The sequence below is a fragment of the Strigops habroptila genome, chromosome 10 (genome assembly GCF_004027225.2).
Source record: "Strigops habroptila isolate Jane chromosome 10, bStrHab1.2.pri, whole genome shotgun sequence".
Taxonomy (NCBI): Eukaryota; Metazoa; Chordata; class Aves; order Psittaciformes; family Psittacidae; genus Strigops; species Strigops habroptila.
The window spans coordinates 40,362,101-40,379,312 of NC_046359.1; the positions used below are offsets into that span (position 1 = coordinate 40,362,101).

Below are 17,212 nucleotides of genomic sequence, written 5' to 3' on the forward strand. Positions count from 1 at the left end.
CTAGCTACCTTTAATTTACAGCCAGAACATCTCCTGTCTCTAGCTGAAGAACAGACCGTATCAGCAAGATAAAACTGTAAGGGGAAAGTATCTCATTTTACTTGATGTAACTACATTAACAACTGCTTCTATTCTGAAACGCTGCATTTACACAAATAGGAGGTATTGTGCTACAGGGATCCGAAAGCAACTGTTCTGGAAAACTTGCTTTTTAAATGGTAAGGCCCTTCTTGCATGTGAGCAGCCCTCATTGCACTTGATCACCTCTGCATAACTTCTCACCATTCCAGACCAGGCAGTTTGTAGGTCAAAGACAAAGGGCTCAGTGAAGTACGAAGGTTTCACTTCTGGTAAAAGCTTGTAATTTTCTGATTGTATCTCTATATATTGCTTGTATGTAACAAATACTAAGAAAGTAACAATTAAAAAGACAACTAAGAAAATATCATGCATGTAACTGCATGTAACTGGTTCAATTTTACCTGTATATCCTTCAACAAGAAGACTTTATTATTATACTCACTAGGTGGGGATGTATACTTGTTTCAATTTGCTTTCTGCTTCAGCTGCTTTCAGGCGTTTCTAGTTGAAAAATTAACACATTAAAATAGTTTATTACATTCAAATACAAGATTTCATAAAACTGCACACAATCCATCTTGAAACTACTTCTAATTTCTGATTCCACAAGAGCCTCCAGAGCAAGAACTCTACAAGATGAAACCCATGCAAAATGAGTTCTCTATTTTTATTGTTAGTCTGAAATTGTAATACACTGTCCTCCCCAGTGAAACTCCGAGGCCTCACATACAACAACAAAACTGTAAACACAACAATTACAATGCACACAGATTACACCTACATAAACATTGTGGCCAACCTTCATTGCAGAGTAAGTAGAAGATAAATAAATGAATGAAAGCGCACACGATGAGTTCCTCATCAGTCACGTAACTCAATACATCTTACATGCTACATCCGACCTGAGGCTACTTTTTTACAAGCAGCAGAAGGAAGTAGAACAGTCAAGACCACTGTCTGTCAGAAGTAACTAAACATCTACTTCCATTAAGTGCCATTAAAACGGCAGCTCAAGGACAGCAGCAGCAGGACAGCTACTATCAAGAGAGTCTGTGAGTTTCCTAAATTAATACTTTCTTCATACTTGCAGCAAACTCAATACATGTTGCACTCAAGGTAGTATTGCTAACTTCCAAAATGCTGAGTTCTAGTTATTACCATTATATTATACAAGTAACTAAAACGACAAGTATTTCAGCAATGGGCACAATATATATGGAGTTCAGATGTCCACTGGTTATCTGAAACATTTGTCTGTATATAAAAGATGAAGGACACCCCACTATTTCCCTGCTCTACTCATACTCAAGACATTACTTCTGTTCACTCGCTTAAAAAAACAGGAGAAAAAAAAAAGGGGGGGGGGGTGAGAAAAGGAGTTGAAACAAGGGCAGTTTTATTTTGGGGGGGGGGGGGGTGGGAAGAGGGACGTTGATATCCAGTGGTAAGAAATTAACACTACCTGCCTGCCTCTCAAGATCCCCCCTTTCTTTATCAGGTGTCTAAAAGTCAGTCCTCCATTTCTCCTACAACAGCCAGTTCTCTCCTCTGCTACCCTCTTTATTTTCTGATACCCAATCTTTGCAAGGTTCATAATCCACGAAGATATTTCCCACCTTGAGAAAAGTCATCAGCAAAAGACTCTGCTCCCAGAGCCTCTAGCCTGAGCCATGAGGCGAGGGGCAGGTTCCAGCTTTCCTGGTTGTGCAGTCCCAGTTAAGCTGCCTCATGGAAACAGCATCTCTTTCCCATTTCAGAAAGCTGCCTCTGTGCCATCCACCACCGTAACTCTCACATTTATAAACACTTCAGCTTTGAGGAGCAATCCCTGACAGACTCCTAAGCAGTCCATGCCACTTCGAACGCAGTACAAGAGCCCTTTTCCATTCAGGTTTCTCCTGTTCACAGATGCCTCTTTGTGTTCAGAGCTACAGAAGCAACTTCCAGCTGCAGTCTTTCCCCAGCACCAGGCTCAGGACCACTGCACTACCTTCAAGAAGCCCATAGCAAAATCACGAACGTGATATGCTCTCCCTAAGTCAGTTTTTATAGGAGAAGGAGCAGCAGCAGCATCATGCACCGAGTCTCATAAACTGAGTTTTCAATCTGAGAACATTTCAGAGCCCCAGGAGAAGAGGTCTCAACAGTGAACTCTTTCCACTTAAGTGGAAAACTTTAGACCACAGGCTTTCCACAATTCTCTCCTTTTTCTTTGTTTTCCAAGTGAAAAAGCACACGAGACTGCAGGTCAGCAGGTAATGTGCTCCACTGAGGTTTTTAAGAGACTGGTCCCATTCTCCAACAGGATGAATAAATGTCCCTGCACACCCATCAAGATCATCTGAGCAATGTGAAAAACTCCATAAAGAGAAATAAACAGGGAAAGTGGCCTTGAAGCACTGTCAAAATGTAAAGGCATTTGTAAGAAGCTGTTTAAGTGAGAAATGACTATACACACTAATTACATTTTAGCACACTTTTAGTACTGGCATGGGGCTTGTAAGGAATGCAATTTTGGCAATTGCTTTTCTCCTTTATTTACACTGAAGCAAATGATATACTGCCTTCTACAAAACAATCACACAACGCCCTTTCAGTATAAGCTCTATTTTTTGCATTAAAACTGTGGTTAACATTGCTCTCTAAAAGCAAAAAAGAACATTACAGCTTGAATTCACACTGACCTATCAACTTTCAAGTACCGAAAGAGAAGAAACGATGCAGAAACAAAACTATCAACAAAACCAGGTGCAATTTCTGAGATTAAACCTCTGCCTGTTGAAAATTAGAGGATGAAAACAGGTAAAGTGTAAAGGCTGGAAGTTGATCTGATCTTAAACAGTAACTATTTCAAACAAGTCTTACAGACTGCATTGTAGAGGAGGTCAAGCTACACTAACCCAGCTTTTCACCCGGGCTCTACCACTTTGAATCAATTACCCTTGAAACTGAATGCTATTTCTTTCTAAGAACTTCTGTGATGACTATCAACTGACAAATATCCCAAGAAACTAACATTTCCCTGTGTTAGTACTGTTTTCAACAGTGGAAATCAATAAATGAGAAGGAAATGGAACACTGTTGCTGTACAGTAATGTAGTTATCCTTACGTAAGTTCTTCCCTTTTCCTGTTCAAAAGTCTTTCAGCATTGAATATTTTAAGGAGAACATCACATTCAGTGGAATTCACCACCTGACCTTCCTCATAGTATCTCATGCAGGGGTCATGGTAAGTGCTATACCATCAAAAGTGACACCCAAGGCCTGAATTAGTTTTGCTAGACAGGTTCAGCACTGAGAACATTAACACATCTATTTCCCTTCATCTTGCCTTGAAGGGAACATTCTCTGAAGGCAAGGTGGCAGCAGCAGCACCTCCACTGCCATTAAATCACCACCTTTAGCCACCTTTAGCTATTGGTACATTTAGTACCAGTTATGACAAAGAAACCTTTCTTATACCTGACAGAGTGCAGCCAATTAACACGAAGAAATAAAGATAATTAAAGAGCAAATCTTCAACTTAAATCACACCAATCTAAAATTCAAAGACTGTATTTCATGTATAAGATTCAAGTACCTACATTGACCTTTTTGTCTTGTGATTCCCCCAAGCTGCCCTACTCCTCAAACACGATATTTAGAGAAGAATGACTCTGAAATTGCCACTTTTTACTGAACATATTTTCTCCCTGAAATACATTCAATTATCACAGCTTGTTCTGGTGTGAGGAAAAAAAGATACAGATATCTTTTTATTGAACTATATTATTTTTACCATTCCAAAACAAACGAAAGGGCAGGATGAAATTCTGGTCTCTCATTAGGAAGGATTACAGAAATGTTAACCAGAATAACATTTAGATGCATCCATTATTTGCAGGACAATGGAGATTCAGGCTGGAAGTGAGGAAGAAATTCTTTACAATGAGATAGTAAAACACTGGCACAGGTTGCCCAGAGAGGTGGTGGATGCCCCATCCCTGGAGACATTCCAGGCCAGGCTGGATGTGGTTCTGAGCAACCTCATCTAGTTGAAGATGTCCCTGGTCATTGCAGGGCGGTTGCAAAGCTCATCATGAGCTTTGAAGGTCCCTTCCAACCCAAACTATTCTAAGATTCTACAAAAATGAGCTATTTGGCCTACACTGGTTTTGTTATCGATGATCATACGCATGACCCTGAAAGTACCTGTCTAAAGCATTCAATCCTGCGGTGTATCACCATGTTCCGAGTTCAGACGTTTTAAGTTTACCGAATTAGAAGTAAAACATGGGCATTTATAAGAGCAGTCAAGATGTAGATGACCATAAAGGCATATGTTTTTCTTGTACGTGAGGCTAAAAGCCTAATCCTCTGAAAAGAAACAACACACCATCACACACCTTGATCACTGTAATAACAGAATTCTACAAAAGCCCTAGAGAACTTCAGAAAGGGAGTCTTAGTCTTTCACCAACCTCTCCAGAGCAACTCCGGGAAACAAGATCAGTCTCTCAGCAACCTAAGAGTGTCAACACAAGTCAATTTGCACTTCAATTTACCCTTACTCCATGCTTTCAGTATCAATAAAATCTTTTTATCTCATTCTTCACAATCATCTCCTGCCAATCCTTAAGAGCTAACACTCAGCACTGCTAAACTCTGCTGGTAACACCTTTCTCGGATAAAGATTAACAGCACAAAGGAAGTGAAATGACTGGAAACAAACCCAGAAAAACATCCCTTTATAAACAGCACATTCTTTCCTATTTGTATTATTCACAGAACTAAAGGTCCCAGTGATAGTCTAAGACTCTACTATGTCCTAAAAGACTTTTTCCCTTACTTTCCATGACCAAACGAGATTTTGTTAGAAACACTTCCAAACAAACCAGAACAACCTGAAGCAATCATCCTTCCGGCACACTGGAACAAGATCTGGAGCAGTTCCAAAGATCCAGCTAACAATACAGCTGTAATCATTACAGCATAGGATTTATTTTCAACGTGCTGTACGTAATATCACCACTATTATGCAGCAAGTAAAGGAGCTACAAACTTAAATGTTAAATCATAATGAGCATTTCAAATTATTTTATATATCTAAACCAAGGAGAAAATATATAAAGAATACAATATATTAAAAGCACCAACGTGGAAATTTTGCCTAAACCTGCTTAAAATATCCCAGTGTCAGTACCCAATATAATCTTATGTTTCTGCTCCAGAGCAACCTAAACAATTGAACATTCCATCAGAAGAATGAACACGTCCACTGTGTGTAGAACATTGTCCATTTTGTTTTTAAATTCTGGTAATGACAAAATAATACTTTACCATGGAATACCAGGTTTATAATGTTCGCAGCCACTTCACCACAGTGTGTTTTTCCTTTTCCTTCAGTCCCACTAACAGCTTCAAAGCCTAACCCATTTGCTCTGCAGCCCATTTCCTTCTTATCCCATACTGCAGCAGGAACCAGGAATCATACTGCTGCAAAGCAGCACACAATACAAATAGCTTAAAAACCCTTCACAGCTATGTGATGTACAGTAGGCATCAGAGGATTTGACAATGTGCCCTGCGAAGAGCACAAAAACATCGTTCTAGAGCCTAAAGCATTACCACAGGCCTCCCACAAGAACACAAACAGATTTTTATGCTTTAACATGTTCCCATTAAGAATGTGGCAGACTGGTTCATGCTGAAATAGTCATTAAATTACCTGCTGCACGTATCTGTCAGTGGTTTTCCACATATAATAATACTCAATGATGCTCGTCAGCGACTTCCAAGGGAGCTGAAAAACGTTTGTTACAATTAAAGTGGTTCCAAGAAACTGCAAGTTCACATCTTAGTAATACGTTAAAATCAAGTATAGGTGATACACAACTACCAAAACGTGAATGTATTCAATAACTACATTAAAATTCATATGCAAATGAATACATATTAGTATTAGTAATATACAACCTTTCCTTATAGTTAACAGGGATGAAGAATTACAACAATATCACACATCCAAATCCAACTGTAATTTATTCTGTTTAAGCCATACAGTTAAACAAAATGATCACAACAGAAGCCAGATTTCCATCAGGAAACACAGAAGGTAGTGTCTCTATTATAAAGTGTTTCAGATGGAGAACAACATCAGGACTAAAATAAATCATCTTGACCAGACCGTGCTCGAGTCTCATGTTAATGTGACAAAATAGAATGGTTACTGTACTCAACTGACAGGTTTTCCAAGTCCCACAAGAATTCAGCCCTTCAGTCCATGCCACTAGTTTGGCAGAGACCTCCAAATGCTCTCAACCACTAAACAAGAACAAAAAGATGCTAGGGACAAATGTTACCTGGAGCAACAAGAGTGGTTCTGACGATGAGTGTTTCACAAAAATCTCTGTGCAAACTCAGGGCAGTTGATGAGAGTGATGATTATTTTGGTTGCATATATTCATTGGTAAAATTAAAATGTCTTAGCCTCTATTTAGGGAGAAAATTATACCTACAGTAGCCATTTTTAGTTACTACCAAACAACCTATTTAACTCCATAGAGTCTTTCTATCATTTAAATTAGTACTTCTCTTACAAAATTAATGCAATTTTTCTTCATTGCCTGGAAACATGCTACTACTCTGTGCATGGTATTTTCTAGAGGCATGCCTTAACAATAATATTCTTTGCTTTCTAGAAATGAGCATGATATTTTTAGGGAGTCCGACAAAATACAGGTGTGGAAACATCTTGCCAACCTTACTCACTCCCCTCTGGGGCTTTCTGCATGTCTAAAGCCAAAAGAACAGGTTCCTGAACCTTCAGTGAAGTTCCTATAACAACGGAGGAACACTTATCAAGCTGCCTCTCCCTGTGTGCAGGAGCTCACAGCCAGTTTTTCCCACTGCTGGCTTGTGAACACTTAGAGGAACCAAGCCTGGCTCCCACCTCTGCCTTTCAAGAGCTGGGATTCAGGTCCAGACTCAGCTGTGGACTCTTCTTGGGCAGTGTATCTCTGCCCATCTGCATTTAATTAAAAAGTAGTAGTTTAACAAATGCATTAGTTGATGTTCCAATAAATAGCAACACGATTTGGCTTACTAAAATCCTTTAATTATGCCTTAAGAGAAATCTACCCAAGAAAAGGCTAGTGATAGAAACGTGTTTGGTGTGAGGTGACAGATGAGCTGCTTCTCAGTCTCTACATCCATACTCTTTGTGGCATCCAGATGAAATACTGTCATCACAACTACTTGCCATTGTTAACAAGTACATTTTAGCATCTCCATATTTATTTTCCTTCCTGAACACCTATTAACGCATTTATGCTACAGATTATCTTTGCCGTTTCTCTAGAAAACACTTTAATCTGTTTTAACTATGATTGTGACACCAGTATGTTCATTCAGCAGGCATCTACAATTAAATGAAGAGATAATTAAGGTGCTTGTACTGGATAACCAATAATCCTTTTACGCCCAGATTCCCAACTTGGAAAACCTATTTGACACACTGAATTTGAGTATCTTGTATTCTATTTACCCACACACTTAAGTGACAGCACAAGAGAGGCATGAGAATTTTCTAGAGGTTGTTCTGAACTGCCAGAGAAGCTGTGAACAGCCATAGAATAATGTACTCTCATTACCAGATTCTATCAAACACTAATTGCAGGAGGAAATTAGCAAAGAGGTGTCAGCAGTAAAAAAAACAGGGAGAGGGGAATTTTCAGTTCCTTCAGGGTAAAAACAGGCCACTCAGAACAGCAGGAAAAACCTAGAATTATGAAGTATTTTTAAATGAACATGTTAACTTTAAGGCACGTTTCCACAATTGTCTGAATCTGGAAATCAGTTGCTCCCGTTTTCTACAAATGGTTCAAGCCTGATTCCCAAGGCCTTTCCTGCTGTATTTGAGATCTAACATTTGTGGAAACTTGATAATGAAAACCTAAGAATTAACAAGCACAAGAGCTGTCTCTTACCATTAGGAAAACAGTTATATTTGGAGAACATAAAATATTCAGTCTTCTTCCACTGTACTCCCCTGGGGTGTGAGGTAATTAAAGTACATCAAGCAAATTTAATTAACTTTAAAAGTTTAGGTTGATTAGGATTCACACAGGGTCTTAAAGACAGCAGAACCTCAACAAATGAGCTCCTATAACAGCTGATGAGTCAACAGTTGATGAAAATAATTGTTCAAATGCAAGACTGGTGATTTGATAACAAATGAGCTTATCCTGTCTATTAAAATAAAGGTAAACTCCTTTACACCATTTAATTTATAAAAATTGTTTGCTTACTAATATTTTATGTTTATAGCTTAATGCTTGGGCTGCACATTGAATGTCAAATAGTGCTGGTCCTTACTAATTGCTGGAAAAGCAAATAAACCTGCCCTTTAGAAAACTATCACTCAAGGACTGTAATTGCTGCCATGCCTTGCAAATCTAGCCTGATTCTGCAAAGGCAACTCCTCTGGCATCGAATGACTTGAGCAGGCACTAAATAACCCTTCTGCTTCAGAAGACTGCTACCAACCACTTTCTGCTACACAACATGAAAATCTTGCCTGTGATGCAGCACCACCGTATGACTGCTTAGGTTCCAGTTTGATCTCAGGCACCACAGGGTCTAATTTTATCATTAGATCCTACATGGAGACTCAGACAAGTTCACATGTACACTACCAGTGCATTAGTTTCTTTGTATGTACTCTTACATAGGTAAGAGTACTCCCTTTTCAATGACGAGCCACTGAAGAGAGGGAAGATGATAATGTATTCTTGTGGAAAATCACTGCTTAAGTCCTACATATTTATACCTACCTCACTTTGCAGAAACTTTTCATATACCCATGATCAAAGTCTTGAAGGACTATTTCAGATGATCACTTAAACCCAAATATTTGTTTTCAAATGCCTATACTTTTAGGATGCTACATAGCAAGTGAGAACACATTGGTTTTACTCTAGGGAAATGAAGATATCCCAAGATTACACAATTATTAATATAATTGAAAGATTTCAAATTACATAGCAATAGATCAAGACTGTGTGCACCAAGTTACCAACACCATAGAAGTTGATATGTAGAACAGATGTTCTTCTAATGATGGTTTAAAAATGATATGCCACTTTTCCCAAGGTAAAAGAAGTGGTGACCAAGGACAGACTACCTACCTGTGTTAACTAAATGAGACTGTAATTAATTAGTGCCCCACATCCATTGCTGTTGCACTCTGACTCATCATTAACATGCCCTCAGTAGGCTGCGCAACCCTACCTCTAGATGCGTGCATGGCTCCCTTTGGGAGGAGGGCATGGAAAGATACCTGCATTTCGGGAAGGAAGATTCAGTGAAAGAGAGAAGGTATCTACCTGAGATAAAACTTCAACATTTTCAATGGCTTCTTGTAGACTTACTCTTATCTAGCATTTGAACATTACAAACACATAAGCCATTCCTGCAACACATTACTCCACTGTATCACTTTAATGTACACATATCCCCAGAATCCCATGCTATGTAACACAGAAATTATACATAAAATAATACAACATGAATACCAGAGAGAAGGCGTAGGTATATTTGGTCACAAATTGTGTTAGGACTCAACTCGCACACAGACAATAAAACCTCAATTATATGCTTTCAACATTTTGAAAAGCCAAATACTATGTATTAGGAAACATCTAACATTTTGACTTGATGACCTTAAAGGTCTTTTCCAATCTTCCAACCAAGTTGATCCTATGATTTAGTTAGAAGACACAGCTACTGAACTACTGCACAATTACAGCTGAGGACCACTTATCTGTATGAGAAATAATAAGGAACTGTAGTTTACATCAAGATTTCACTTCTAAAACTCTATAAAATACTCCTTTCCGATCATATTTTCTTGAACTTAACAGAGCTGCTTCATCCATGATGTAATTTTCAACCTTATGTGATGAATGCAGTGAACGTTTTCTCCCTTAGGAATCTCAAAATTAAGCATGCAGATATAATACACCTGTTAAAATGTCAGTTCTTCAGAAAAACAATAGCCTTCCCTTCCCACCTTCATTCCATTATCTGGTTCATTTCAGAACTGTGGAAGTGAAAGGAAGACAGCTTAGCTCAGTGCCAAGCCTCATCCCACTGTCCCACACTCATCATGGAAGGACTTCTACATTTACCATACTGCATCATTTTCCCCTCATAAAGGCTATTAATAACCTCTGCAAAGAAAAAAATAGATCTGAGCTCTAAGAGTCAAGCAGAATGAGACCGTTGTGAAAACGTTTCAACTGACTTCACTCTTACATAATGGAATTCCTTTGGCTCAAATCCTAACCTTTTACAAAGCCCAACTTGAACTTAGTACAACAGAGGAAGTCTTTTCCATTGAAAGAAAGAGGCTCTATAAGAAACGTGCAAAAACCTTTGCAAACTACTACTATCAACTCCAGCAATCAGTGTTAGAATTAATTTAACTTAATTACTCCGCCTTAGAACTCAGCAAATGAAAGCTCTGCTGCCCTCCAGTTTGATACTTCAGTACCAAACCCAGTGTAGTTAAAGCATAATGGAAAACATTTCCCTTACTTTTCAAAAGAGCCAAAATACCTAATAAGTCAAATAACTCCCTTTAGTGCACTTTAAAAGCTATCTGAATATAAATTTCTCTTTGCTAACCACAGGAGGAAAACCCAGCTTTCCAAAACCACTCAGGGGAGTCAGCCATGGAGCTGCTACTGAATTTCAGTGGACATTGTGCTAAAGTTCTGAAAAGTTGCTGGAACTTGTTCAGATGCTGATGAAATCCTCGTAGAAATCCTTATGAAACACATCAGCACAAGACATCCTACGTGGTATTAAACCATTAAACGGATTATCTTTCCGAAGAATGGCACTGAACAAGAAAGCACATTGACTTTCAGCCAGATAAAAACAGATGTTGATTACATATATCAGCTGCACAGACTTCTCCCTCCTCTAATCTTCCAAACCTACAGAGAGCAGCTATGCTCACCCATGCGAAAACACAGCAACAGAAAAGTGTACTGCTTTTGTACTTACAAAGTCTTGTCGAATGTCATTGAAGTCCTTGCCATACTTTTCCAATGCCTCTTCAAATAAACTAGCTTCTGACGCTGACCACTCTTCCATTTCATCTCTACACAAGACAGGTCCTCCAAGTGGCACTAGAACGCTGATGGCACTGCTCAAATCATAGTTGTGTTTATGCAGTGTATCCATTGCATGAAACTAGCAAGAAGGCAAGAACAAAACCATGTTTAAATAGACAGTAGTCCATTTCAGTTAATGCGAATTCAATGTATTACTTCCTATAAGCCATGCAAGAAGTCCCAACTACTGCTAAATTCAGATTTTATCTTGCTATCGTAGGTTGTCTGCTGTGGAACATAAGGAAGATACATTGTTTACTAGTTAATTTGGGAAAGAAAATGCCTTAATAAAATGTTTACTAAAAATGCCATTACTTTATTAGTTCATGCAAACATTTCTAGAGAATCTTTAGTTAGTAGGAATTGGTTCCAAGTAACTCAATAGAGACAGTGGCATATATTGACTGAGGAGCTATTTTCAATTAACACAAGTTCTAAATAGCAGTTAAACCACTGCCCAGACATCTATGGGCTCAATATTCTCACTGCTGGCAAAGGAAGCCATTTATTATTTTTATTATTATCATACTGAAAAACAAGCAAGATTTTTGTCCCTTACTAAACTCTGTTGTTAGAGATGGGTAAATGAAGTTTCTCTGGCTAATTCACTTTCTGTTATAAAAGAGGGAAATTGAAACCAAGTTTAGCAGCCTTCCCTTTACAGCTAACCCTGAACGCTTGTATCGCAAACCTATGTTGGGGAATATGAAAAGTAAGCAACTACATCACAAATACAGCCCCAGGGAAAATGAGCAACACAGAAGCAGCCTTTCTGACTCAGCGTCCCAGAAGACCCCATCACCACAATCTTAAACCGTTGTGCTGAAGGAGGTATTAGAAGTATAAAGTGCAATAATGTGTGTGAATGTGTAACATCACTCTCCTATTTGTCCCATGACAGTGATGAGCTGTAACTTGTAGCACGCCAACTCTCTCACAGCCCTAAACTCATCTTATGAGAGGGGGCACCCCAAGCCTTTCAAGGAAGGAGCATTCTTGTGTTATGTGTCAGTATAGCACTTACAGAGCAATTCCAGAGGAGCGTCTGCATACGAATGTACTGCAAGTAATGAATTCTCCTTATCTTTTGCCATCTCCTATGAGTGGCTATAGTCTTTCTCCGGCTTTCAATACACCTCTTTGAAAGCTTATCAAGCACAAGATTCTTGAACTGTTTTGTCTGCAAGAAGCATTGTCACTATTATCCTGCAATATGTCATTTTACTTACACTTCAAGTCAAATTCACCAGCCTCGAGAATAAGCAATTCTTAAAATGAAGTATTCTAATATGGAAATAACTAGCACATCTAAAATTCGTTAACTTCAGGTTAAAAAATGTACAATGAAAACACTGATTTATTGCTTATCATTCAGGCAATGAGTAAACCAGGCCTCAAGATTGAACTCTTACAGTATATGGTTTAAATCATATAAATCAAGGTTTAAATCATTGTTTAAATCCCAGCCTTTGTGGAAAGGCTGTACAGTAGGTTTTTCTAAAGCACTGGTAGTTTCCTGCCTTGTCTCATTTGCTTTCAAACTAATGATACATGGAAGTAACCTCTCACTTGCTGTGCATATGCAAGACCTCTTTAATGTGTACACCCACCCTGAATTTACTCATGTTTAGAACCTTTACATTTATTGTGTTTTAGTTTTTTGTATCAGTCTGTTTACAGTCATCTCTAATCGAAACAACTGTTTGGAATGCTGGAAAGCCACAGGTGTGGTGTACAGAAATCCCATTAAGAACACTTCAAGTGCAAGGGTTATCTGGCTTGCAATAAGAATACAGACAGGATAATTTTCTTAGTGTTATGCACCCACATCCCTTCCAAAGTACAAATGAGACACAGACTTTTGCAGAACTTGCAGTGTAACTAACTGCTGCTCAAAATATGCTCCCAATTAACACGGGAATGTCTGAAAGAGTAACTGCTATAATGACAAATATGTCTTTTCTTAACTTGGAAGTACGTTGCCAAAGAGCAGAAGAGAAGGGTTTTTAAAAGCTGAGCAGGTAGGAAAACAAGAACGGGCAAAATAAGTAAACCTGGGGTGGCTCCTCTAGTGCCATTGTTAGATATGCCTTTCATTAAGCGTAATGGAACTTAACGGATCATTTGCAATGGAGAAACATTTATAGGACACTCAAACACTGAATGCATCCCCTTCTTAGCAGCACTGCACATGTACTTGCAAACAAGAAGAAATTGCAATGAGGATGAACCTGTTCTATTAATCACTGAATACAGCAAGAAGGATGCACAATGTGTGGGATTTATTATAAATACTTAATCAAATAAAAACTTAATAAAAGGGAAAATGTTAAAGAACTATTTTGATGGAAAAACTGAGCATTTAATGTGAACAGAACTGCGTTGGTCATATCAGCAAGCGCGAAACAAAGAACTCAGTCTGAGTATTACTGAAGACATTACCTTTTGCCACTGCCTTTATTACACTATCATAGTCCAGCTTAAACCAATTTCCTGTTTTAATAGCCTTTGAGTACACCGAAAAATGTAAGAAATTGAACATTTTTCTCATGATATTATTGAACATACATTATCTGGAATATAAGAATTGCCCCACTGAATCAAACCAGCCATCCACCTAGCCAAGCATTCTGGTCTCTGACAGCAGCGCCAAGGGATGTTACTTAAGAGAAAATAAGTAGCTAAGTCTGACCACAGTCTGAGGTCAACTCCCCGAGGTTTGGAGATGCTGGGGAATGAAGTGGAATTAGGAAGGCTAGATGGTACACCTCTCCCTGTTCTCCTCAGCACCCATTTATGGACCCGTGGTCCATAATTTTTCTAATCCCTTTTTTTTTAACCTGCTGATATTGTCTGTTCCCACCGAATTTTGTGTAACTAAATTTCACAGGCTTTCTAGTCACTTTATAAGGCAGTACCTTAACTAAAACTGATGTTAGTTTCATCAAGTGTCCTCTAGTTCAAATACTGAAGTGTCTGATGAATAGTAGATCTACTTTAGCCGTAACTGTCATCTTCATGATTCTGTACATACATACTTAAAATAACAAACAACTCCTGCTAACGTCTTTGGAAATCTAAGTCAAACTTGATCCCACAAAGCAGTAAGATTGTTTTGTTCTCACATAGTTTTCCTGGCACACTTTTATTACTGTGGCACATCTTGTCATCTCAGCTAATACGAATATACAGAGACAAACCTTTGGTCTATAACTGATGTATTTTCAACTTTCTCTAAAAGATGCAGGTGCTCACATTACAGTGAATACTTTAACAAACTAAGGAAACATCCTAAAGATATCCTAAGTAAAATATTTCTCAAAAAGTTGCTTACAAAGTCAGATTGCTTATCCTTTAGAAATTTACTGACATCTAGTACAAAATATCTAATAAATTTTCAATAAGCTTTATTGTTGCCTACTCTAAATCATGCTATTGATCAATTATATTAAATGAATCCCTACACAATGTGTATTATCCACTCTGCTGTGCCAATTATCATATACGAAGATACTATATTTAAATAGATTCAGGTTAGATCTAAGGCAGAAGCTCTTCCCTGTGAGGGTGCTGAGGCGCTGGCACAGGGTGCCCAGAGAAGCTGTGGCTGCCCCATCCCTGGCAGTGTTCAAGGCCAGGTTGGACACAGGGGCTTGGAGCAACCTGCTCTAGTGGAAGGTGTCCCTGCCCGTGGCAGGGGGTTGGAACTGGATGATCTGAAGGTCCTTTCCAACTCAAACCATTCAAGGATTCTATAAAGTCAAATGATTTCCAGTATGATTACTAATAACCTTACAGAAAATGCACATGCAACTTGCACGCAGGTATTGAAAAGATGTCCAGAGGATGAGGACTCTGCAGTAATAGATACTGCTGAATTCCCAGATATAAAAGAAGCTGTAGGGTTTTTAAGAAGCCACCTACCAGTGTGATGTCTCGGGAAGCAGCAGCTGCACTCATGTGTAAACTAGGTTGCCTGACAGAACTACTGCAGTCCAATGCTCGAGCGAACGTGCCAACCGCACTGCAACAGAGAAACAACAGAAAGTAAATCCACAGAAAGATGTAACCTCTTTTTTCATTATTAAATCTATAAAGGTGTTCTTTTAAAAATAAAAGTGACATACTGTTAGTCGTAAGATTTCAGATCTTTGCTAACACAGGACAATGTGAAAAAGACAAATCACTAAACACTGCACCAAAACCTCTGACCTTCTCCCCCAGAAGTAATAACCTACATATAAGAACAACAGCACAGAAACAGAAGATACTTAGAGAATCCCAATGTACCAACTTTTAATGTATCAATTTTTTATTCATTATAAAGGCAATGTTCCTATTCAGTCTGGGGTTTACGAAAGTGACTATTATGTTCAAAATCAAAAAGTATGTTTAATAAAATAAATGACATCATTTAATAAAAAACAATAGTTAAAAGAAGGGGTTTCACCATGTTCCCATGAGGAAATTAACATTTTATTCACTTCAGTAATGCATGTCTACTACTTCCATTAGTGAGACAAAGAAAGCATATCAGCTTAGTCTAAGGTACCTTCAAAATCTTGGTTTTGTCACAGGTTTTAAGTAATAGTGAAATAAATGGACCTCTCAGCCTATTTAATAAAAGCATTCCAGCATTATTGAAATGTACGTGTTTTTCTCCAAAACTCTGCCTTTTTTTTCACCACCACTTTTGTGGATGACTTGTACATGGCATTTATGTCTTACCAGAGCAACAAAAAGGAACAGAGATAGGGAATTAATGCGACCAACATTTTCAATCCAGTGTAAGCCTCTGGACTAAGGACTGGAGCCTCCGTCAGCAATTACACTGCACACAAGTTATAACTGCAGAAATACACCAATGAGGAATGCCATTGACAGAGATCGACACAATGCCAAGTGTCACATTATTGTGTACTATAAACCTGATATTCAACAACAAAATAATGTAATGTGCATCAAGAGTTTAACTCACTAAAGTGTATTATTGATCATGGGGAAACTGGTAATAACATCTGCTACTGCAATTTCATCTTGAATCTCAAAACATTTAATACCAAATGCATGTTTCAGTACTTGCCAAAATCTTACAAAACACAGTTAAGATTCAACAGCAGTGATTCACACACTCCAGATATTAACTGCCTCAGTTTCTAGAGGCTGTGGAATAAATAAGTTATATTCAAACACTGTTCCGCAACCTTTGCTCCCTCTTTGCAGAGATAGCATTTCTGTGCCAAGAAGACACACACACATTCTATTTTCTTCCTTTAAGTTTGGCAGTACATAAAATAGTATTTGTCCACAAATCAGTCCCAAGAATAAGGTTCTATTGTGAACACATTTCCTGATAGTCAGTCAACCCTTTTAAACATGTTGGCATTGATAAGGGTTGTAGCTAAACAGTCTTTCCTGTGATCCTTCTGTCGCTAATGTTCAAACCAGCAAAGCAGCATGCGGCATGACTGTATTTCCCTTCTGCTGCTACCTACTAGCTCCTTATCTTCCTTTTGCATAATTAGCACTATATGCTTTTGACCATATTTCTAAACCAAAATCAGAGTATGATCTGGAAATTACAAAGAGCGTGTTCTCACAAGTCACTCTCTGGCACAACAAACTTGAGGCTGATTTCTGGCCCAGTATATAAACGCAAAATGAAGACACACTATAAAGCTAGGTTTATTTTGAATACATGACAAAGAGGTAAGAATTGATGCACTAAGGCTGACACTGCTTCCTGTGCTGTACTGAGTAGGAGAGGATCGCAACCGTCAGAGGAATGCTGCGTTGGAGTGTGGGGTACGTGAGTGCAAACCAAATAAGGAATCACCATAAAATGCAGATAGTGTGCCGTTCTGGGATGGGCGACAGGACAGAGGGGATGTGCCTGTGGCTGTACCTTGAAATCAGTGTAACTCCCAGTTTACCCTTCACTGTAAACTTCTGAAAAACAGGGAATGTTT

The 17,212-nt window shown here is 38.5% G+C and overlaps 1 protein-coding gene across 6 annotated transcripts in view; it reads right to left on the reverse strand.

The window, feature by feature from the left end:
- Window positions 1–17,212, reverse strand: part of MTA3 (metastasis associated 1 family member 3) — a 136,041-nt gene that overhangs the window by 58,295 nt on the left and 60,534 nt on the right. For 5 of the 6 annotated variants that reach the window (XM_030499824.1, XM_030499821.1, XM_030499823.1 and 2 more), the window contains 4 exons: window positions 15,168–15,267; window positions 11,134–11,322; window positions 5,789–5,863; window positions 524–582 (listed from right to left, as the gene is read on the reverse strand). In XM_030499824.1, the coding sequence (XP_030355684.1) occupies window positions 524–582; window positions 5,789–5,863; window positions 11,134–11,322; window positions 15,168–15,267 (423 nt within the window). The remainder of the gene's footprint in view (window positions 1–523; window positions 583–5,788; window positions 5,864–11,133; window positions 11,323–15,167; window positions 15,268–17,212) is intronic. The other variant, XM_030499822.1, reaches the window with a different exon arrangement.